Source organism: Anopheles nili, chromosome 2 (genome assembly GCF_943737925.1).
Source record: "Anopheles nili chromosome 2, idAnoNiliSN_F5_01, whole genome shotgun sequence".
Taxonomy (NCBI): Eukaryota; Metazoa; Arthropoda; class Insecta; order Diptera; family Culicidae; genus Anopheles; species Anopheles nili.
In genome coordinates this window covers 32,664,347-32,687,071 of record NC_071291.1, presented here as the reverse complement: position 1 = coordinate 32,687,071, position 22,725 = coordinate 32,664,347, and the positions used below count along the sequence as shown (strand labels likewise).

The 22,725-nt window shown below is 50.7% G+C and overlaps 2 protein-coding genes across 2 annotated transcripts in view; both read right to left on the bottom strand.

Moving 5' to 3' along the window:
- Nucleotides 1–212: 212 nt before the first annotated feature.
- Nucleotides 213–22,725, bottom strand: part of LOC128721994 (neuropeptide SIFamide receptor-like) — a 71,474-nt gene continuing 48,961 nt past the window's right edge. The window contains exons 4-8 of the mRNA XM_053815805.1: nt 2,186–2,468; nt 1,768–2,102; nt 1,373–1,641; nt 941–1,285; nt 213–451 (exon numbers count right to left, since the gene is read on the bottom strand). Of these exons, the coding sequence (XP_053671780.1) occupies nt 213–451; nt 941–1,285; nt 1,373–1,641; nt 1,768–2,102; nt 2,186–2,468 (1,471 nt within the window). The remainder of the gene's footprint in view (nt 452–940; nt 1,286–1,372; nt 1,642–1,767; nt 2,103–2,185; nt 2,469–22,725) is intronic.
- Nucleotides 5,061–6,043, bottom strand: LOC128721995 (larval/pupal cuticle protein H1C-like). Its single transcript, XM_053815806.1, has 3 exons — nt 5,902–6,043; nt 5,699–5,820; nt 5,061–5,571 (listed from the first exon to the last, which is right to left on the bottom strand). The coding sequence occupies exons 1-3, from the start codon at nt 5,911–5,913 to the stop codon at nt 5,316–5,318; spliced, it is 390 nt and encodes a 129-aa protein (XP_053671781.1). The 5' UTR covers nt 5,914–6,043; the 3' UTR covers nt 5,061–5,315.

Here is a 22,725-nt window from a genome sequence, read left to right as displayed (position 1 = left end):
GGGAAGCAGGTGTGCGCAAGGACACGAAAGGACGCGCAATTGCTGGCTTCCGTGGGTTGTTGCAAATAAAAAAAAACGCAAAACAAAAATAACATGCCAGCGCCTTTTCGGGAGGCTGGCGCCTTGGTTATTCTCGGGACTCGAGCCCACCATCCTGCCACACACACACACACACACTCTCTCACTTTCACACACATAAACATGCACACACTCTAGCCGTCGAAGAAGCCAATGTTTTTGCGCACCGGCGACGCGGAACTGCACTGCGAGTCGGTCTTCTTGAGGATGGAGGAAATGTACGGTCCCTCCCCGTTGCCCGCCCGATGGATGGTGGTGACGGAGTCCTGCTTGGTCAGGCTGCCACCCCGCTTCTGGTCGGCGAACGATATGACGGAGTGTTGCTTGACGAGCTGGTGCCGCTTGAACGGGGCCGGTGTGGCACTTTCGTACACTACAATAAGCAAAAACAACAAGGGATGCCGTTGATTAGTGGCGCTCGCAAGGCTGGCCACCCCCGGTGGGTGCGGGGTGCGATCGCGATCGCGCCCCACCCCGAAGGGAAACCAGCGGCGCTGGCGTACGCGTGGCATGATCGCAGGATCACGGCCGCTCGTGGGTGCGCTGGAGCTACTACCACTACGTGCACAAACATTCACATTCGCGTCCAGCGTGGTGGTGAACGTGCTGCTGGCATCCAGCGTGGTGGGAAATGCCGTGGAAGGATGCGGGCATGCGTGCGTGCGTGCAGGATGCCGGGCGGCCATGATGGGGATGCAACCGGCACTAGCTGAGGGCGAACAGGGCGTACAGGGCGTGCAGGGTGTGGTACGTGCAGGAGTTGATGAGGGGTGATCGGTGGCCCAAACCGGGCGACCGGCGAGCCGGCCGAGGTGGTGGCGACGGCGGCGGCAGCGACGGTGTGGGCCACAGGGCGGCTTACCTGATTTGGGCTCGTTGAAGGAAAAGATCGAGTCCTGCTTGACGAGCTTGTGGCGCTTGTGCTCGATGATCGAGAGGACGCTGTCCTGCGAGGAGAGCGACGCCGAGTACTTCTTGCCCCCGGGCGTACCCCCGCCCGATGTGTGCTCGATGTACGAGATCTGCGTGTCCTGCTTGCAAAGGATGCCCTTGCGCGGTGGTTCGATGTACGAGATCTGCGAGTCCTGGCGCGAGATCGAGTCCGACGCTGAGCACTGCTTCGAGAGTCCTGCGTCCCGCGAACCGTTGCTGTCCTGCTTCAGCAGCATCTGGCGCGAGTTGTCGCTGTCCTGCCGGTACAGGATCGCTACGAGTGCGGGTAGAAGAGCGGCATCGTTAAGTGTGCGCACGGTTCCGGTTCCGATCGCGGCAGGCGGATCTCCCGGTGGCTTACCCGACCGCGAGGCGACGCTGTCCTGCTTCAGCAGCAGCGATTGGCGCGATATGCTGCTGTCCTGCTTCAGCAGCATGTGCCGCGATAGGTCGCTGTTCTGCTTCGAGATGGCGTGATGCTTGCGGCCACTCTTCTCCTCGTAGATGTACGACACCACGTCGGTGGACTTGACCGAAGGGCTGCCACCCGTTCGCTTCGAGCTGTTGTGGTAGTGCGACGATTTGCGTGTGCTGGTCGAGGAGGACGCGATCGCCACCGTTTCGTAGTACCTGCAACAAAGGAGCACGAGATCAGAGGCACATTAAGGACCTTCGTCGAGGACGAGCACATTTAGGACCTGTTTAAGGACCCTCGTCGACGACGGAACACGCGATCACGCGATCACACGAGCTTACCGCAGTCTGCCGCAACACTTGCGCGAGCGGATGATCGCCGCGAAGCCCTTGCGGTACTTCTTGTTGAAGAACGCGTACAGGATCGGGTTGATGCAGGAGTTGGACGCCCCGAGCCACTGGGCGATGGGGGTCGCGATCTGCAGCAGCTCCTCCTCGCTGCTCTCGAGCGTCCCGCCCAGCTTGATGCGGGCGAAGATAACATACAGAGGTAACCAGGAAAGGACAAACAGTATAACAACGACAACAAGCATTTTAACAACTTTGATTTTCGACTTCTGCTGCATCCGGTCCATCTGCGCATCCTTCGAGTCGCCCGGTATCGAGCGGCGCCAGACCTGAAAATCGAGAACGAAGCGAACGTTACGCGAGCCCAAGGACACGTGGGGGGGGGATCCTGCGGTCGTCACGTGCGGCCTACCTTGATCCAGATCAGGATGTAGCAGATGGTGATAAGCGTCATCGGCAACAGGTAACAGGCAACAAGATTCGCTAGCAGAAAGTAGAGCGCACCGTCCGTGCCCCGGGGCCAAACTTCGACGCACAGCTGAACGTCGGGCTCCTCGGGCGTGATCGGGACGAGCTCGAAGAACAGCGCCCACGGTATGGTTGAGCTGAGGGCGATGATCCAGATGCACACGATCATGAACCGGGCGCGCCGTTTCGTGATCTGCAGCTTCAGGGGCCACCAGATCGCGAGGAACCTAGGGAAATGACGAACGGGTGTGCGTGTTTAGTGCGCGAGCTTAAAGCGAACAAAAAAGCCAGGGGGTTTTGAAGGCGATGGGAAAACCTCCCAAGGGTGGCCGTGGAAATGCCATTCGAAAAATCACACTCCATGCGAACACGCATTACATGAAACGGGTTTGTACGCCGCGTAACTTCGCACGATGTCGAAGGCAGAAAGAGGATGCTTTCTAATTCACGGTGAAAGGACACCACTTTAATGGTTCGCCCATACACTCGAAACGTGCTTATTTGCTGACATTCCATACTCGCCGAAACCATTAGTGATTTTCATCGGTTTCCTCTTTTCATGGTGTTGACGCACCCATCAGCTATGGCTACAATCCTTGGGAGGATTGCAGCCTTAAGCGAGCCTTGTTCATTCAGCCTGTGGCTTACGATTGGTGTCGTCTAATGGCGTCTAATGGCGTTCGAGGGTGCCACTTTCGGACGTGCCTGTACGTTTCGCGAGTAGTTTCCATCAGCGAATTCGGGAGGTGCCTTTTATCCTTTCGTTAACTCGAACTTAGCTGCAGGCAGACACAGGCAGCTAGCTATTGTAAATGAACCCATTTTGGGTGCAATTTGAATGCATATTTTAAAGGTTTAAATCAAGTTGAAACGCATTGGTGCATGTGTCAGCTCAAAGGCGCACAAAACAGCATCAAACCCTGCAAGCGGATCTAGTTGCGGATAGAAAGCACAACCGCTTACAGCCGGATTCGAGAAGGAGCGTTAGTATCCTGCAAGCGGAAGTTTTGCGCTACCGAAAGACACGCTGCGGCGGATGGATGGTGAACCAAGCAAACCGAGATGCAACTGCACTCGCTGCTCTCGAAGCGCACCAGGAAGATCCTGGTGAGAGAAGCAGTTCACCACTAACAATGCGGTCCGATTGCGGGCCAGCCGTTTCGCCGGTTCGGGTTTTGGGTAGGGTTTGGCCATGGAAAACTAACTAGTAACTTTTCTAAAATTCCACCACCGGATCGGAAAAACGGTGCTCCGATCGGGCCCATGGCCGGCCGCATCCTGTTTGTGGATGTGTCTAACGGTCACAGGTTTGCGTCTGGCGAAGACAGACTCGTTACACTTGCGGCCGGTTTCATGTGGGAATGTTGGCTAACGGCGCAAATATGCACTGGCAGACGGGCAGCCGATAAATGCCGTGCCGTGCCCACGTTAGGGGTTCTCGGGAGGGATGGCTTTTTTTTGCTGCCTCGCTTGCCGGGGGTGAGTTTTGCTCGAGTTCGGCTGTGATGGTTGTGTAAAACCATGCTCGAAATAGTGCAAAAAAAAGATATTTGATAAAGATATTTGATAAGAAAAAAAAGATATTTGATAAAAAGATAAAGATGCCCATATTTTGTTCAATTACAATTAATTAAATAACCATGCAAAGACGCGTTAATTGCGGCACGCTTTAAGCATACCATTTTCTGTTACCATTTTTCCCGTCTTGAAGATACGTTTTACTTAATCGAGATGGACCGCTTTTTGCTTCCATTCTTCTTCGCTACCACGGTGTGATTGAACCGACAACCGGTGTTATGTGGCAGTAAACAAGAAATAATGACACCATCCATAACCTACGGTCGTACAAAAGGCGCACCCAGAACATGCCGTAGCAAGTGTCGAACCAATGCCAACGTCGCAAGGATATTTATTTGCATCCCCAATAACGCCATATCGAGCGCGATTTAGCTCCCCGTTCGATCGTTGCCCCCGCTTCGAGGACATAATCCACCATTCCTCGGTCCTTTCGGAGGAGTGATTGCACCGACTGGCTGGTGATAAACCATGTTTATAAACGCTTCGGCACGTCCCGGTCCCAGCAGGCCATGAAAAAAACGCAGCTCTCGCTCCGCGATGGTGGGGCCAATTTCGCACACCCTCGCAAGGATGCTGGAATGCACGCGCGTGCATGATGGTGGTCCCGAATCATTCGTCCTCGTCAACGGCATCGTTCTCGTGCGCGTGTTATGCGAGAAAGGATGCATTATGCGAATGGGCGAACAGGGCGAGCGGTTAGCGAGCTGCATAAAATATGTTTATTGAACTTGATTTGTTCGCCCGATCTCGCGCCATTGTTTATCGCTCGACCGAGAACCGTGTCCGCTTTACAGCGTGGCCGTAAAATTTTGCTCAGCGACAGTAAAGTCAGCCCCAGCGAGTCCTGGGATTCCGCGAATAGTCATCACCCAGGACGACGGTGTAATAATGCGGGCTGTGGTTCCGGTCGGCACCGTCGCTAGGCAACACCATTCCACTGGAAACAAAGCCAGCTTAGATGGTTCGGTTCGGATGGTACCTTTCGGTGCTGTGCGCAAGGACAACACGATGGAAGCCCGTTCATCATCCCGTTGGGCGTAGCGCTTCAGGATACCGGGAAAGCCACACCACAACGGCATGGAATTCAGCGAACTCAGCTCACCTTTGAAGTCCGTGTGCCGTCGGCCCCGTTTCATCCGAAACCGAATCGAGATGCCGCGAGAAACGCAACCCAACAAAAGGACCCCCCGTGAAGGACGAGAAATAAAGCGCAACATACGCAGGTGGCGGGTAACTTTTTCAACAAAGTTGTATTGATTCGTTCATAGCTCTTGCGATCGACTCAAATTTGTTCGTCTGATGAAGTTCCACTGCCCACGGGTGGCCAGTGGCGGGTGTGTTGATGCACGCTATTTACATGACCGCATGGTCGCGATGGAAAAGGACGACGGCTGCGGATGGTGGGCGTGTGGATGGGCGGTGTCGAAAAAGTTACACGATCAACTGCCGCCGGTATCGGTGTGTGGGTGTGTGTGTGCGCGATGCAACACGGTGCTTTAGTGGTGCAGGACGACCGGGCTGGCGACGACGCTCTTGACAACCGGAACCGGGTGCACGGAGTGAACAACCGGGGAAGAGTGAACCGAGACGGTCTTCACCAGCGGAGCGTGGTGGACGAGCGGGGCATGGTGGACGAGCGGGGCATGGTGGACAACCGGGAGGGCCTTCACGACCGGAGCGTGGTGGACGGCAACAACCGGGGCCGAGTGGACCGCAACCGTCTTCACGACCGGGGCGTGGTGGACGACGTGCCTGTGGGGTGACGTGGAGAGGAGAGAAAAGGCGCCATTTTAGCAAAGGAGAGTGGAGTGTGGAGTGTGTAACGTTGTTTTCCGGAAGAAGAAAAAAAAACAAAAAAAAAACACCGCAAGACACTTACGACGACGAGTGGCTCACGGCAACGGGAGCGGCGTGGACAACCGGGGCGGCATGCACGACGGCCGGAGCAACGACGAGTCCTGGGGCGGCGGCGGCAACGGCCAGAACGCTAGCGAGAACGAACTGTGGCGGAAAGAAAAGGACACCCCCACCGTCAGTACAAAACGTGCCCAGGAGAGCGTTATTTGTTTACCAGCTACGCACCAGCTTGAACATGTTGGCGAGTTGTTTTTTATCTCAGTTGGACTGGGAAAATTGGCGAAACGAAGCGTTGGCTTGCGATTGTACACGTGAAGCTGCAGCACACACTGAGTTGAATGACGATCGTTTCGATGCTGCGGGCCGCTTTTATAGCGCGCCGCGCTAAATGATCGAGTGCCGAGCTCCGATCGGGCATCTCGTACGCTAATACAGCGATACCGGCGCTGGCTTCGGGTTCTCAGGCGCTCACCGATCGCGATCGGATCTCGGGGCAGCTGGCGAGCCTTGGAGTGGCAATCGTTGCACCGTTGCCTGGGTCAAGCAGCCATCTCGCACTTGTGCCCCTTCTACCCTTTGACTTGTGGCTGCCTGTGCCTCCCCCTCCCCCCAATCCCCCATCGCTCCCCTTTCGATCGCTTCTCCGCGAGGCTCCTTCGAACCGCGATCGTGATCAGAGATCTCAGCATCTCGGCTCAAGTTCGCCCTCGATTCCACGCGCGGGTGACCAGGTAAAGGTGGTGGGATTGAAGCAGGAGGCTCTAGACCTGTGCGCGACATATCCGCAACATCATAAACCTCCCATTCCCCCCCCCCTCTCCCCCCCGATCCCAAGCCACCCTCTTTGCCCTCTTTGGGGTAGTTTAGGGTCGCTTGCTCAATGTTTTCGTGCCGTCTCGTTCGTCTTACGCACCCCTTCAAAAGGGGAGTGGTGGGAGGGATGAGGGGGAAGGAGTGAGGGTGGGAGGCTCGGTTTGCGGAAAGGACCGCATCGTTCTCAGGCCCGTGCCTTGGGTACCACTCCCCCCCCCCTCCCCCACGCTCCTTGCACGTCGCTTGTCGTCCCTTTCGAAGGGGTGTGTTTTTTTTCCAGTTTGTTTGAGGCTAAGCGACTCGTACTCGTGCCTCGCTGCGTGTTTCATGGTTGTACGCGAGCATGATCGATGCACCCCGCCGCGGGCAGGTGGTTAAGGCTGTGTGTGTGAGTGTGTGTGTGTCACGCAATCAAGGAACAAGCCTAGAACCTCGTCACGATTGGTTGAACCATGGACGCGAACGCAAACGCGACCGGTGCGGGATGCGACGACGAAATTGGCTTTAAAATGTTGTTTTTTTGTTACCCTACTCTCTCTCTCTCTCTCTCTCTCTCTCTCTTGCGTCACCTCCAAAACCCCAAGCCACAAGCTGGCCACAAGCAGGGGTGGTCAAATTCCACCAACACCGGTCACGCGTGAGCAAATGTCCGCCAGCGGCAGTTCCGCGTTCTTGGCGCGAATCATGATTTTTTGGTTTATTTCGCTAGAACGCTAGGCGCGTCGAGTTAATTGATATCGTAAAACGCACACACACAATTAAAGTTTGAAAGCATAATAGCTCTGGTGCGAGGAATGGCGTCTTGGTGCGTTGCTGGCGGCTAATAAGGCTTCTCCCCGAAGGGTCCGTGTGCGTTTGCGAGTCAGTTTGGCACGACCTTTCAAGGACGATCTCGCGCCTAACGAAGGCAGCAAAAAAAAAGGCAGCCTGCTTGGATCATAATAATCAACGTACCCCACAAAGCCGACTCATTACCCAGGGCTCGGAAGGGCCCGCATCGATGGCGTCACACCGCAGGAAGGGAAATTAGAAAAATACGAAGAAAGACTCCATCGACCGTTTGAAATACGAATTAAACAAACCAGTCCCCTTTGGCGGAGGCCGGGTTGATCCATCAGCACCGCCAGCTGATTGATTGCGAGCGACTCGGAACGGGTTTTTGTGCGATCGCGACGAGGTTTATAATTTTTATTGCTTCTGACACCCATTTCGGTGGCCATGCTGGGCTGCTTGCAGGGGCCACCCGCCAAGGGGGGTCTCCCTCCGTTAGAGACCCTCAAGAGGTCCGGGTTTCGGTTCAATGTCACCCACGACCAGTCCTCATAGGCCTCGCAGAGCACTGTGGGTTTTTCACGCGCCTTATGTTGACCCCACTGAGGCTCGAATTCTCCAGGGAGAAAGGATTTGGTGATATTTTTGGAACCCCTGCAATATGGGCTTCTTGTCGCTTCTTTTCCTTTGCTTTGCTGAAAAAAACGACTTGACAAATGACGATCTTGGCCTCAGCTACGGCTAGAAGCGGACCTTCGCGAAACGGCACATGGCATTGACGCGTAAATTCCCTTCCTTGGAGGAAGCTATCAAGAGACCGATGTGAGACGTGGAGTGGTTGTTTTTTGTGTGTGTGTGCCTCCGCTATGAGATCGTTTTTGGCAAGCCCCGAGGAAGTGGAGATCGATCGTGAGACGGGTTTTATGGTGATCATTTCGAGCCGAGGAAGTAAACTTTGACAGCAACAAAAAAGAGCCATATCATTGAACTCCTCTTCGATCAGTTTCAAGATCGCCCATGAGAGTAGAGCTAATTCCAGCTGTTCGAGTGGTGTTCCGATCGCGTTCCGTCTGCAAACTCGCTGAAATCTTCCTTACCATCTGCAGGAGAAGCTGCAGAAGTCTGAGGACCTTGAGGAATTAAAGTCCGATGAGCGCGAATTTTGTGATGACGAGGGTGATGATCATTTTGCTACCTGATGCCTGAACCTTATCATACAGCGAAACCACCACGTGATGTCCTTTTTGCATCCTCTAACCGCTTATCGTACGCGCGCTGATAGAACGATGCACCACATTTTTTGCCCTGACTGGCGAGCCCTTCGTGATCGAGACCGCGTGATCCTTCCGGAGCGATCTTGAACTATGGTAATTTTACGTGCTCCAGCCAATTACCGTAGCTCGAAAGCACCTCTATAAAGCTTCTCGCTTGCTTCGGACCCGCGTCAAGCCCCACGTGACCTTCTTCTTGGCCGCGATGAGAAGGGCATTCGCGTCCACTCGAGCCGCGTCTTCTCGCGGGGTCATCACGTGGGTCAGCATGTTTGAGGTCACGGCTGGCGGGCTGTAATTGAAATTGATATTGAACCACGCGTTACATAGCGACGAGGCGGAAGCATGACTGCCGGCCTGATGCTGAGCCAAACGGATGGGCCTAGCAATAGGGGCGAACGAACGAAGGCGCCGAGGAGCGCGAACGTTTCAATGCTTTCCTCTTGTCAAATCGGGCCAACGCAGTACGCACCGAGGGTGATCCGGTGTCGGGACGGGTTTCGTTACTTTTTTTTTCACGCTCGCTTTATGCTGCTTCGCTGATCGCCTATTCCTACTTCTGCGGGGTTGCCAAGCTTGCGCCCGGCTGGACCCGCGTTTGATGGCCACGTTTCGACACGAATGCCATGCTTGCTAACACCGCGTGGTCCACCTCGTCGTGGGGTTTGATTGACTCCCCATGGTTCTTGGGCATTGATGCTGCCTTTTTCGGGGCACCGAGTCTGTACAGGTGGCTAGCTGTCGGGTGTGGGGTTATGTTTGCAGCACGGCAGCGGAAACACATGCACAATGCCCAAATCTATCAACATTCGGCAGTCGCATCTTGTCTTTTAGAACCAAAAGGCTCTACTTTACCTGTCGTTACTGTTAAGAAACGGCTATTTAGGAATCCAAAAAAAACAGAATCCTCTGCGGCATCATGGCGATATTATGCGATCCATTCTTACTTCATTTTATCGTCCATTTTCCACACGAACAGCAAGTCCAATGCCAGTCATTTTAAATCTACATACGCCATCGATAGCATGAATCCATAGATCGAGAACCATGTTGTGGCTTCTCCAATGCTAAAACAAAAACTGTGTCACCACAAAAGCAAAAAAAAAACCCACCCACTGTCGCAACGTGCTTCTGGCGGGTTCTGGCAGTTGAGCCCTCCAGCGATCGATCTTCATTCGCAAATGCAACACGAGCCACCGTCCCCCAGTAAAATGCCACCGCATCTCGAGGCCGTACGAGCTCCGGCTTTTTGCGCCACCTGACCAGCCAGATCGCAATCGGCCCGGTTCACGTCCTGTGCTCGGATTACACCACGGCCGTGTGGCAAAGGACGCGATCTCCATTACATGCGAGCGCCAGGATCGATCGCGAACCACTTCCCGTCCAATTCGGTCGCCTTTAGCGGCACGACATCTTGTGACCCCTGTGACCTTGAGCGCTAGCCGACCGTTGTTGGGCCCTTCCGAACGTGGCCGTCTTCCCTGATCCACATGTACGGCAGGTTGCTCCTCGAGGGCAACCGCAATTTTTATCACACATTCGAGCGTCCACGGTCAAAGCTCCAAAACAGTGACAAACCATGGCGATGGCGCCACCACTGTCGTCCTGCACCTGCACGCGACCGTGTAATGGAAAGCGCGTGCGGTCGCAAATCAGCTCAACGAGATTATTATTACAGCAATAATCGTAAAGCAGCTCGCTGCCGTCTCAGGCCGTCTTCGATCGCCAGACGAGATGCATCGTCTCGTGCCGGAGGTTGCAACCGGTCTGGGGTTATGCAATCGGCGCAGTTGCTTTCGCTTTCGTTTGACATCTCGCTCGCCATCTAGTGCTGGGTCGTGAGTTGGACCGTGTTCAAGATCACGCTCGGGGTTTGTAAGTTCATGAGCGCCGGACACCGTGTCCAGGTGGATGGGGATTGATTTAGAGGCTAGAGCAAAAGCGCACCTAATGGACATTAGAATTTTAAATTCAATTAAGCCGGACGTAATGCCGGCGTTGGGCTCTTAAGCCACCTTTGAGCCACCAGTCAATCGTGGGCCGGCTCGCAATGACACTTTGCAAAGGGACGATCGATGCGAAAAAGTGGGTGCTTTTCAGCTTTGTCGACCTCCCTTTTCGTGCGCTGGTTTAAAGCCGTCGTTGGAGATATTTATTTCGTCTGTCGTCGCCTGCTGAGATCGTCCTGCTCGCAGCACGGTCCATATGTCCTTCGTCACGTTCGGTTCGTGGGTAAGCATGTCCCTTTTTTTGCGCTGATGTTGCGCTCACCGACCGTGTAAACACGTGTAAGTGTGCCATGATGCTGCCGGATCGATCCTTTGCCGGATGATTCATGCTGGCCGGGAGCTCGAGCCTGGACGTGCAGCGTGCAGCCATTACACGGACGGACGGATGCGACTGACAGAAGCATGTGTTCGGGTGCAACGATGCCAAATTGGGGTGTTTACGTGGGCGTGCGTGTTTCTAGCTTTGTACACAAGGCTGTCGGGTAGCATCAGCAAGGAAGAAACCAACCCAGGAGTGGGATTTACGGTTTGGTGTTTCACATCACGCTGAGTGATGTCGAAAGATTGCATAGCGCGTCTTGAGGTGTGTTTTCTTTTCATTCTCAAGCTTCAGTTAATCTATAAAAATGTTTCATTTATTTAATTGTCGGAATAAAAGTTTGCATCGTAACAATCCTCGTGGGGAGACTTTTATTATGCTGTTATCAATTCCAAATGCCGTTGTTTAACGTCCACGTGTTACGTTACAAATGCCACCATGCGGTTAAAATCACGAATCGACCGTCATCGTGATTTGACGGATAAGCAGCATTTTTAGACGTACAACACGAGCTGTTGAATATTTATCAAAATGCTTCAAAAACAAAGCCACCAGGTGCTGGTGGAAAAATAACACCACCCTACTATCGAAAAACAAACCCAACACCATTAACGAATCAGGTACCACCGATAGCAGCACATTAACCGGAACATAATCAACCGAAACTGGCTGCGAACCAGGCCACCGAATTCGGCCCAAAAAAAAACGGGTGGTGAACCCATTTTCGAACCATTTCTGTGACAAGCAAAACCCAGCGTCCGGCCCTGACGCAGTTCAACCAACTCGAACGGATCGGTCTCTCGAAGTGGGGGCCCAATTAAAACCAGCGTCAGCGCCATCGTCACCCAAAGGAGCGACCCAGAACAGTGCGAACACGCGTGAAGGTCTGCCACCCCACGGTGGTTCACCATCACCATCTCGCCCGAAAACCCACAGAAGCCACGGAAGTCAACCCCTCCTAAACGCGCCGATGATGGGTAGGCTATTTTTGGTGGCCACACACCACCAGGTGCGACCTTGGTGGGAACGCCAAGTTTGCGCTTTTGTTTTGATCGCCTCCAAGCACCCCCGAAGCGATGATTGAAGACTCGGTCCATCGGTTCGCTTTTCCGTCTGCTTTGTGTTTGGGGTAGGCTGTAGGCTTGAAGCCCACTGCGAGATGCTGATGCCATCGTGCGTATCGCATGTTGGAGGCGTTTTCCCGAAATAACTCCTTCAATTAATCAACGAAACACGCGTGATACGCCATCGGGCGTGTTATGATGGGTTGTGTGTAATGGTCTGGCCCTTGGTTCGTTGTGGCCAATTTTGGCAGGCGAAACAAAGTGAATTTTTCAAACCAACCATCGCGCTTCAGCTCCTCGCGGAAGCACAGCCAAAGCCTCATGTTTGTTGGTAGTTTTACCGGAGTTTTGAGGGTTCGTACCGATCATTCCTGAAACGGTACGGTTCAAAGGGACAGTTTGTTTCAATCGAACCCCGGCAGGATGATCGAGAAGTTTCGCAATACTTCGATATGCAAACAAACCCCGAACGCGCAAACGTATTGTTAAAGTTGGAACAAACTTCCAGAATACTTTGCGGGCCCGTTCGAAGGCGAATGGTGGCCAACTGTGTGTGGGGTTGCAATGGGCGCTTCAACTCGTCCTGTGAGGTTAAATGTACAAGCGTAAAGTATGTGTGTGTGAAAAAGCAGCACAAGTTGGGCTGGATTCGTTTTATTATCGAAACATTATGTTTTCACACACAATTTCGCTCTACACCTCCAGTGTGGCCTTCTGCACAGTTCATCCATCGCGAATGTGACCCGCACTTTAAAGACTCGACCGCAGCGTGGTACACAAACAAAAATAAAAAAAACCACTGTCTCCGTACGCCTTTTGTGCTGGGGGGGGGGGGGGGGTGGGCTGGTGAGGCTGGCAGTTGCAACCGTTTACCGATGCAAGTTCCGATGGGCAACCACTGCACGGTGGTTTATCTGCTCACCGTAACACCGATGACAAATCGAATGCATAACGAGCGCACTCCCTCGAGCAGCGAACGAACGAATCGTCGACCCAACGGGGCAAACGGGGTACCGAGCAAACGAGCTTTTCCTTATCCACCCTCCCACGACCGGGTAAAACGGGGTCGGGGATGGAATGGTGATGGAGGCGACGGGAATCCGCTAGGCATCCGGGTGGTGGAAAATCGTCCCTACATACAACCATACACAGTATATCTATAATTCTTTTTAGCTGCCTCGGTTCGGTTAACGATAAACCGGAGTACGGTGGAGGTTGGCATCCGTGATGGTGGGCTGACGGGGAGGGTGGGGGGGGGAAGCAATTTTCCTTGTCATAAAAGTCCACCGACGGACGGTTGGCGTGAGGCACGTGGAATGATATTGAACTTGAAATCCGAACCAAAGTGGATACAGTTGCAAGCAAACGGTAGGGTGTGGGAAAAGATAAAAAAAGGACCAAAAAAAAAAGCGAGAGAAAAACTCCTGCACCAGCGTGTGCCAGGGCATGCAGCGGGTTGCGTGGGCATGTCGAGAAAGGGGAGCATTTTCCGCGCCACAAGGTCGCCGGTGATCAATCGGTGCCGGATACCGGAGATGAAGCGGGCGCATTTTGTAGGCGAGAAAAGGATCCCCGCGGGCAGTGCACTTTTCACACGCCTTGCGAAGCGTTCGGTGGAAAATTATCCGCTTTCTGGATAATGCGGCTCGGATGACAGCTGGAAGTGGGTCTTTGCCGGGGTTTTTTTTGCTGCCCGAAACGCCCATGGAGCGCAGGTGTAGAAAGGCAAAAACGCATCCCGTTCAACCGGGCTGACCGTGGCAAACAGCCCGCAGAAGGCGAAGGCTCGTTTGAAGCAATTATGCCACCGTCGACCGAACAGCCCACCCGTGGTGCACCGGGAATGCCTGCAGCGAACTTGCAAGAGCCTTTTTGAACCAGCAGCCAGGGTGTGAATCATTGTTTCACGTCGTGTTTGGTTGTGCGAAGGAAGTGCACTGTCTTGTTAATTTGCCGCAAAGAGTATTTTGTTTGATTTGCTTTTTCCCCCGGGGTTTCTTTGGACAGTTGGGTTGGGAGGTTTTTTTTTTACCCCCTTAACCATAGCATAGTTGTGCTTTCAGAAAAGGAGTGTCCTTTTTGTAGCACGGTTGCTTTGATGTTCGAGTCCCAGCGAAGCGAGTGATAAGCATTTAAATCAGAAACATCTTGGTTCCAAGTTTGCAGCCAATGCAACGAGTCCTCAGCAGGCGGTACGTCATTTTGGCGTAGTGTGATCGCACTGGTATATAGCTTGCTGAGTACATTTAGTACATTACAGTTCGATCGATCAGCACTCGACCAGAGGTTGATCGATGTGTTGCATGATAACAACGATCGAAAAACATCGCTCGACCACCGAGGGATTTTGAAGTTATTTCGCCTTATAAACTGCAGGAAAAGAAACGTCTTTGGAGTGTATTTTATCACTAAACAATCTTTAATACCGCAGCAAAACTATGTAGCCTTCAAAAATGGCAAAAAACTTCCATATGAGAACATTCTTATTTACGATGGCTCAATTCGCACTGTTCTGTGTTTTTTTTAACCGACCCAAACATGTTTCTAATGATCATGTTTCTGGGGGTATGGATGCAAGAATTAAAACTCAGAGAACGCAATCAGGTGACGAAAACGCACGGATAAATGGCTTATTAAAAGGTGTAATTTGAAAACCATTCTATTGCACCCTCCCACCCTTATGAAGCGTTTCACATTGAAGCCGATTCGTTGAATCAACACAAATCAGCGAAGCTTTATGGCCCAACGCTATCACATCGGCAACCCCATAAAATTAGCGCACCCATTAGAAGGGGCCGTGACTTTTGCAACCGGTCGATCCTTCGCGATCAGCCTCGGGTGCGTTTCCTGGCGTGTCAAACGATCGTACTGGCGTGTATGTATGTGTATCTCATGTCATTTTACGCCGATCCTATCATTGGATCGTTTCCGGTGTGTAATTAAACGCAATACGCAAAACGAGCGCACAAAAAAAAGGCTCCGTTCAAAGCATCAGAACCGATCGGCACCGGACATTTTATGGACCCCATCCATTCTTAAGCGTGACGGCCACGCAACAAGAGTGCGCGGTTTCATCAGATTAGGAAGTGTGCCTTTTGCGCAAACAGCTCTTCCCGCGAAACCACTATTTTGCTTGTTTGTGCAAGCGAACGGGGAAGGAGCCAGGCACGAACCGCGGGGGTGGGCTATTAATTTGCAAAACGATCTAATTAAAACGGCATAACACTTTGCCGTAGCCCGCGCTCGCGCGCTCGTTCGCTCTTCGAGCTCGAACGGTTGCGCTTTCGCGCCAGTCCTTGAACTTTGTCACCAAATGAGCCAAGTGCTGGTTGGCAGATACGATGGCGCAGATACGTTGCGGCAAACGTAGCTCACCGCCATTTTCCCGGTGGATGTAATTTAACGCGACCATGCGCGCGCGCGTGTGTGTGCGAACGACAGGGAGTTTGTTTGCAGGCTGAAAATTGCCTCCGCGTACGTCAACTGCACATCGACTGCATCGTGGTGAATCCTCGAGGTTGGTTTCGTCGTGGCCGGGGGATGGTGGGAAAGAGACGGACGCCAACTAATGAAGATGTAACCATTTCTCGTTGGCAGAAAGGTCCTGTGGCGGAAAGAGTGGTTACATAATTCCGCCATTATGTAACCGACGTATTGCTAGGAGAGCGCATTTTGCGATACTTTCTCGCTTGATCGACGCGTTCTCGGTCGGTGTGGGAGGAGGCCTGGAGGATGGTGGGGTGGCTTATTGGGTTGATAGGGTTGGGTTTCCACCAGATTTGCGCCGTCGTGCAATTGCTCTTGGTAAATTTTCCGAACCTGCTACAAGGGCTGTTGGGATCGCGCAGATGGTGAGTGATGTTCATGTTTCATTGGGCATAAAGCTCGGTGCGAATAATAATTGTCTTGATGAGCTTTATCCACTCGGTGATTGTTTGTTTCCTTTGTTTGTTCCCCGCAGCCAAGTTTCAGTTACTCAAAAGCTGCTTTCGAAAATATGTCCTTTGGTGAAAAACGCATTGGATTGTAATACATAAATTACGTTATGCAAATGAACACCTCCGACATGTATGACCCAGCGTTTCGCTGTGTTGTTTTCCATGTGTATTTGTCAATTATTTTTTACCGTATGTTTGTTTTTCGCATAACCAACAAACAAATGAAATATTCATGAGAAACAATTAAAGTGTCACCATTGTCTTTACTGGATCGTTTGTTTACATAATATGAAGCTTTTGGTTTTGGTTGAAAGGAACTGGTTGGAATTGATTATGCAAGTTTGCGTCCTGATAAATAAGCGAAAATGACTTTACGTGTACATTTTATTTTCCTGCTACATTTTCCGATAATAAGTAGGCTATACATTTAAGCAAAAAAGTACAGGTTTTTATTACAAAACAGGAAGAAGAAACCCTCGCATCATTGCATAAAGCATTGAAGACGAAACGCGTCGCCTACTAAGACTGTAGCACCGAATGCGGAGAGCTCGAAATGAGATCTTCGAGAAAAATAATATTCAACTTGATACGACGTATCAATTTGCGTGCCAAATTGATTTGCGTCCATTAAAACCGCACGTACATATTCGTTAAAAAAAAATCTTCCAATTGCACACTCACTGGTTGTTTGAGGAAAAAAAAAACGTGCCCCATCATTTGCCCTCCCTCGCGTATATCGAGTTTCGCCGGGAGCGGAAAAAAAGATCCACCATAATGCAACGGTAGAATAAATCGAGCGGAACCTGCCAGCAAACATGCCTTCGGTGCATTCCCGGGCAAACACCGGCGCGGCGGGTGATGTAATTGAAAATGTCCACCCAACTGTTTGGTTGGGTATTGGAAAACTTCCCGGAAAACGGGGCAAAAAAAAAAAACAAAAAGAAAAAACGCCCACGTGGGGATGGAAAAGAAAACAGAAATCCCCTGCGGTCACGTCCCACGGACGAACCAAGGCGCCGCAAAGCAAGGACGCGAATTCTGGCGAGTAACTTTAAAACATTGTGATCGCCCAGCTGGAGGCGTGGACACTTGGCGAAAAGAAGCGACCGCTTCCCGAACCGGTCGGTCGCACCGGTGCATGACAGGCATGATAGAGTGATTTCTTGATTGCATCCCGCTGCATCAAACTGGAGAATCGTTCCTGGGCCACCGGTGCGGAGCGTCTGGATGGATGGATGGATGCCCGCGGAAAGTGCCCTTGCCGGGAAAGGAGAACCCTTCCTTTCTTTCTCAAATAGAGTATAATAACAATAATAATAATAATACGGATGGTAGAACAAAAAAAAAACAGACAATAACTTCTCTTGCTTGAGACAACCGTGTGGCCAAGTTCTTTGCTTGCACAAAGCCTTACCAACTGCACGAAGTCCAGCAAGCCGTCGCTGTCCAAGCGCGTGCTGAAGATTTTTTTCTTCACTGTATACGACTGTGTGTGTGTGTAGGTGGCTGTCCTCATCTCTCACCGACCCTGCTCTTTCGCTATACCAATTCCCCCAAGGATTTGTGGGACGCTTGCATCGGTCGTTGCCGTCGGTACTGGGCTCCGTTCGACATCATCGAGCAGGAATTTCCTCGAACAGGATTTTCCACGAAACATTATGATACGCCATCCGGCGCGGAACAAAACGACGACCGAAAAAATGCCCCCCTCCCCCGGAAAAAAGCATCAACAAACCCCCGAGGGCCGACAAATTCCAGTGGGGGTGGCATACCGAAACATAATGCTCTTCGGGTGGAACGGCTGCTTTGGTTCGCGCCGCGGCTGGCAGTGATGAGCAAACAAGAGTGTCTCATAAAAAAGAAAGACGAGAATGCAACGCGAGAGAGAGAGAGAAAAATGATATAAAATAAACAGTGCCAGCCCGCGTGCTGCTGCTGCTGCTTCTGCCGTCGTGTGCAACAGTTTGCTCAGAATCGCCAATCCAATTAGAAAGTCGCGAAAAGTCGCCACGAAGATGTGGCGTTTTTTGAGGAACCGGCCGCTCAGGGCCGCTGGCACCGTAAGGGATGCTAGGGATGTCCTTTTTTTCCCCCACCGTGCGTGGGACTGGCCGAAGGTTTTGTATGATTTCACGATCACCGCAATCAACGGTGGGACTTGGGCAGACATTCGACGCGTGTACTCATGCAGGGCGTTGGTACCGACAAAAAGGGCTGCGTGGGTTGGGCCCTTGGATGCAATCAATCTTATTCACGTCCGGCAGATTGATTCTGCCACGTGGAACGTTGCGAAAGCGTGGAGCCGTTGCGGGAAATCGACCAAAATCAACATGCGCCCCATGTCGCGAGATGTCGAATTTTCTTTTTTCACCGTTACGATACGGTGGCTAGGAAAATGGTTCTTGGACGGACACGATGCACCGAAGTCACGTTGGTTCTCGTCGTCAGATGGCTCGCTTTCTTTGTTCAAACAGGGCGCTCCCGAAATGGTGAGCTTTTAAGACGAAAGCGAGAAGCAGCGAGTCGAAGGTTTTCAACAAGACGCGCCTAACTTTGTCATTTATTTCTTTGCGCCTTTTTTTGAAAACCAACGTTGATGTGTGCAGGAGAAGTTTTCCAGCCAAACGGGTGGAAAAACTCTTAAATCATGAGATCCGTATTCAGTCTAAGAAAACTACACACACGATATATAACGATCATATCGCACTAGAGTATTATAGTTATTCATCACGAATTTATCATAGATGGAATTCGAAAAATAGCGCCTCTCAGTATCCGCCACGGAAAATGGTAATTTCCACAAGCAACGGCCATCCCAATCCATCCTCAAACGATAGTTAGACGTCTCCCTAATAAACCTACTTCGAGCATAAATGTAAATGGCCTCACCAAGTGGCTGGACAGAGTGTTTCATTCAGTCTCTGCCCTCCCATTTGCTGCAGCGTGCACCCGCCGTCCCAACATGCAATAATGAAGGCATCGTGGCTCAATGGTGCAGAAACTCGTGCATTTCCCAAAAAAAAGCAAAAAAAAAATAGAAAAAGAAAAGTGAATCCTCCCCCGCGGTAGACACCGATAAGGACGGATAAAATATGTGTGCTTTTCCTCTTGAAAATTCCACTCGTTAATACGCCCGGACGAGATTATCGCGCGGCCACTAAATTATGCCACGAAGTAAGTGATTTCGCTCGAACGACCGAGAAATCTCCGCCCTTTCGCAGCCTCTTTTTCCGTCGCCGTTTCCCGTTCTCCGGGATTCCGAGAGCGCGCACACTTCCAATAATCACGACCAGGCGGGAAATGTGAGCCCGCGCACCGTGCGCTGCGGGGCGAAAATGTGAGCAATTTCCACCGGGCATTTTCAACCGATTGTCGTTCGACCGGCGGCTGACCTTGCCACCTTGTTCGACCGGGGAAAATAGATTATTGAGCAAATCGCCGGCTGCAGCGGACGCGAAGCGGTGCCTCGGCGCGGTCAGGACGTCTTCGCGCGGATGCTGCGTGACTTGCGTGGCGCGGGACATAAATAATGTGCTTATCGGCTCGCGCCATCAGCCGGTCGGCCCCGGAAGTGGGAAAATTGATGTCCGTCGTCTGGGCCCGGTTGGAAAGAAGTGGCCGTCTCCGGTGTCACGGGTCGCCGGTAGCAATTTGCTGCTGGCCTTGACGAGCGGTGCGTCCGCGGAGAGACACACACACAAATACACCCACACCGTGGGGTTTGGAATGCCGGGCACGGTCGGGATATTGAATTTCTTGAGCTCGGATTTTTTTTCCGTTGTTACCCACACCCGACACGAATGCGTGTCGCACGCTGCCGGGATTTGAAAAATGCGCGAGACGCGTTCGGTCCACAGGTCCTGTAACGTTCCGCTCACCACGGCGCGTGGGCGGGCAAGTTCAAGGTTCCCGCCGGTGAAGCGTGCTATCGTCCGGTGCAGCTGCAGTCGTCGAAATTGCGCTTTGATTACGCCACCGCGCCCCATCGGAAAGGCGGAACGTGGCGCGTTTTGTAAGTGGCGTTGATTCGATTTCCTTAATTGTCCGGTGGCGGTCCTGGCCGGGAACTGTGCAGGTTTCTAGCTGCGTTCCGCGGTGATTCGCAGCATAATAGGATCGTTGCCATCCGGATGCCATCAGCGGATGGTGGCCGGTTCGATGCGGTCGTTTTATCTGCACGGTTTGTGCGCGGGTTCGATTCGATTTTAATTTATTGAAGTGTCTCAAAATGGCCCCCGCCGAGGACGTTCGCAGCTGGTGGGCGAGGAAACAACTTTACAAAAACCAACTGCGCCGATAATCTAATACGCAGCGCCACTATTCACCGTGGGCTGGTTATAGTTTTTCCATTTATTTGCGCCGTTTGTGTGTGCTTTTGGCTTTGTTTTGTGGAAAGCTCGTAGAAGAAGCTACGATTTAGCATCTGCAGGATTTCACGATTTTATCTACCACCAAGGGAGTACATTTTTGAGTTGTTTTAGTACACGAAAAAAACAACGGTTTCTTAAATTAACCCCCTTTACCCTTTCAATTTCAATTTTGAAAAAAAAAGAGTCAAAATTATGTCACTCTTTTGTATTTCTGTTTTAGAAAGAACGTGCTCTAAAATTCATAAAATTGAAAGTTTTTATTCTTTTTGTTGAGATTTTATGCTAATAAAAGATAATTGGTTCAGTGTTTCAGAAAATTAGTTAAAAACTGCTTGATTGTTTTCAATATCAATAAATTCTATTTTCTTAATTATAACATAATTTAAATTTCATCGTAGTTTTCTTTTGCCTGGAGCAAGGAGTTCTATTCAGAGTCTTATAATAATATTTAGTTTCTTTGCGTAGCTTTTTACCACACTTGCTTCTGCACGAACAACTAACTTTGCTCTCTCGTGACTTGAGTTAAAAATTTCAATTTTTTTATATTTTAATGACGACCTAGCCGTATTGTTCACATAACTAAATTTCTAGTTCATAAATACATGATTCATTCATTCCTATTCTATAATTTCTATTCTATAATATTCTATAATTTATAATAATTTTACGATTTAAACATAAAAGTGAAAAATCACAACACAATATATTCATGGAGAATCTATGCATACTCATAAAAAGTGAAGAAATAAGAGTGCACAAAGCAAATGAGGAAGAATAAAGTTTAATCAATCTGTGAAGGGGTTAAAGTACAATAAAACCTTTCCAAACCTCCCTCAAAAGGCACACGAATCCGTCAATCTGATAGTTTTCAGTCATGCCCAAACGCCGGCCGAGTTGCAACAAATGCAAAAAAATCAAGCCCACATGGCTCTCGTCGCTAAGCGGCATCGTTTCGATGACGGATTTTGAACGCCAAAATCGGCAAGTTTGAATTCGCGAGTAACAAGAGATCACGCGTCGAAGAGGATACATGTACCAGCTGAAATCCGTTTCGAACATCACTTGTCACTCAAGGGCTACCAAATTTAATGGACTTCCCCTCGTAATGTTATCAGTACATATCGTCGATCCTTCCGGCGCATGATAATCAGCATCCCATCTCGTTTGCTCTCGTTTGCTATCGATCGCATCGTTCTAAGCACACTGTAGGATCTTATTGAGCGTCTTATCTTACTGGTCATAATTCGGTCGCAGCAATTTGCCGTTCGTAATAAATTATCCGGCTGCATACATTAAATCCTTCTTTGAAACAAAACAAAGCAGAAAAAGGTATGCGAAAAATTTCTGTTGCTAAAACCACTGTTCTCCATATCATTGGGCATCTTTTTACCACAAAACTATATGAAAATAGTGGGTTTATCGAACACGGTGACCAACTAGCACGCATCACTCCATAGTGCAGCCAATGGTCACCTCCTACGCTCGCCTGGTACAAAATATAGTACCTTTGTCCTTGTTGCACTCACGTGCTGCTTCTGCTATCGGAAATAGTAATCTTTAAGCCCATGGCGCACGTTTTTTATCAGCAGTGCCAAATCTAGCGTCGTTGCGCATGTTTCTGGCACATGTGGATTCCACAAAATTCTATCGATAAGCCACCATGACAAAATCCACGTGACGCACAATCGGGAGGATTTTGAGGACGGATTTTGAACACCAAAAGCGACAAATTTGATGTCGTGAGTAACAAGAGATCATGCGTCGAGGAGGTTGCGTGTACCAGCTGGATTATCACACAGAATTTAATGGAATTCCCCTCGTTTTGTTATCAGTACATATCGTCGCTCTTTCTGGCACATGATAATCAGCATCCCATCTCGTTTGCTATCGATCACACTGCTCTACGCACACTGTAGGATCTTATTGAACGTCGTATCTTGCTGGTCATAATTTGGTCGCAATATTTTACCAGTCATAATAAATTGAGTGATTGCAAAAATAAAATGCTTTTTAATACAAAACATAGCAGAAAACTGTGTGCGATAAATTTCTGTTACTTAAATAACAGTTATCCATATTATTGAGTATATTTATTATGACCGGCAAAATACTGCGACCGAATTATGACCCATAAGATAAGACGCTCAATAAGATCCTACAGTGTGCTTAGAACGTTGTGATCGATAGCAAACGAGAGCAAACGAGATGGGATGCTGATTATCATGCGTCGGAAAGATCGACGATATGTACTGATAACATTAGGAGGGGAATTCCATTAAATTTGTCAACCCTTGAGTGACAAGTGATGTTCGAAACGGATTTCAGCTGGTACATGCATCCTCTTCGACGCATGATCTCTTGTTACTCGCGAATTCAAACTTGCCGATTTTGGCGTTCAAAATCCGTCGTCGAAACGATGCCGCTTAGCGACGAGAGCCATGTGGGCTTGATTTTTTTGCATTTGTTGCAACTCGGCCGGCGTTTGGGCATGACT

Bases quoted from the DNA above. Each gene is read 5' to 3' on its own strand.
- LOC128721995 (XM_053815806.1), bottom strand. The intron at 5,572-5,698 runs GTAAGTGTCTTG...GTCACCCCACAG, and splicing joins GCCGTGAGCCACTCGTCGTC to GCACGTCGTCCACCACGCCC.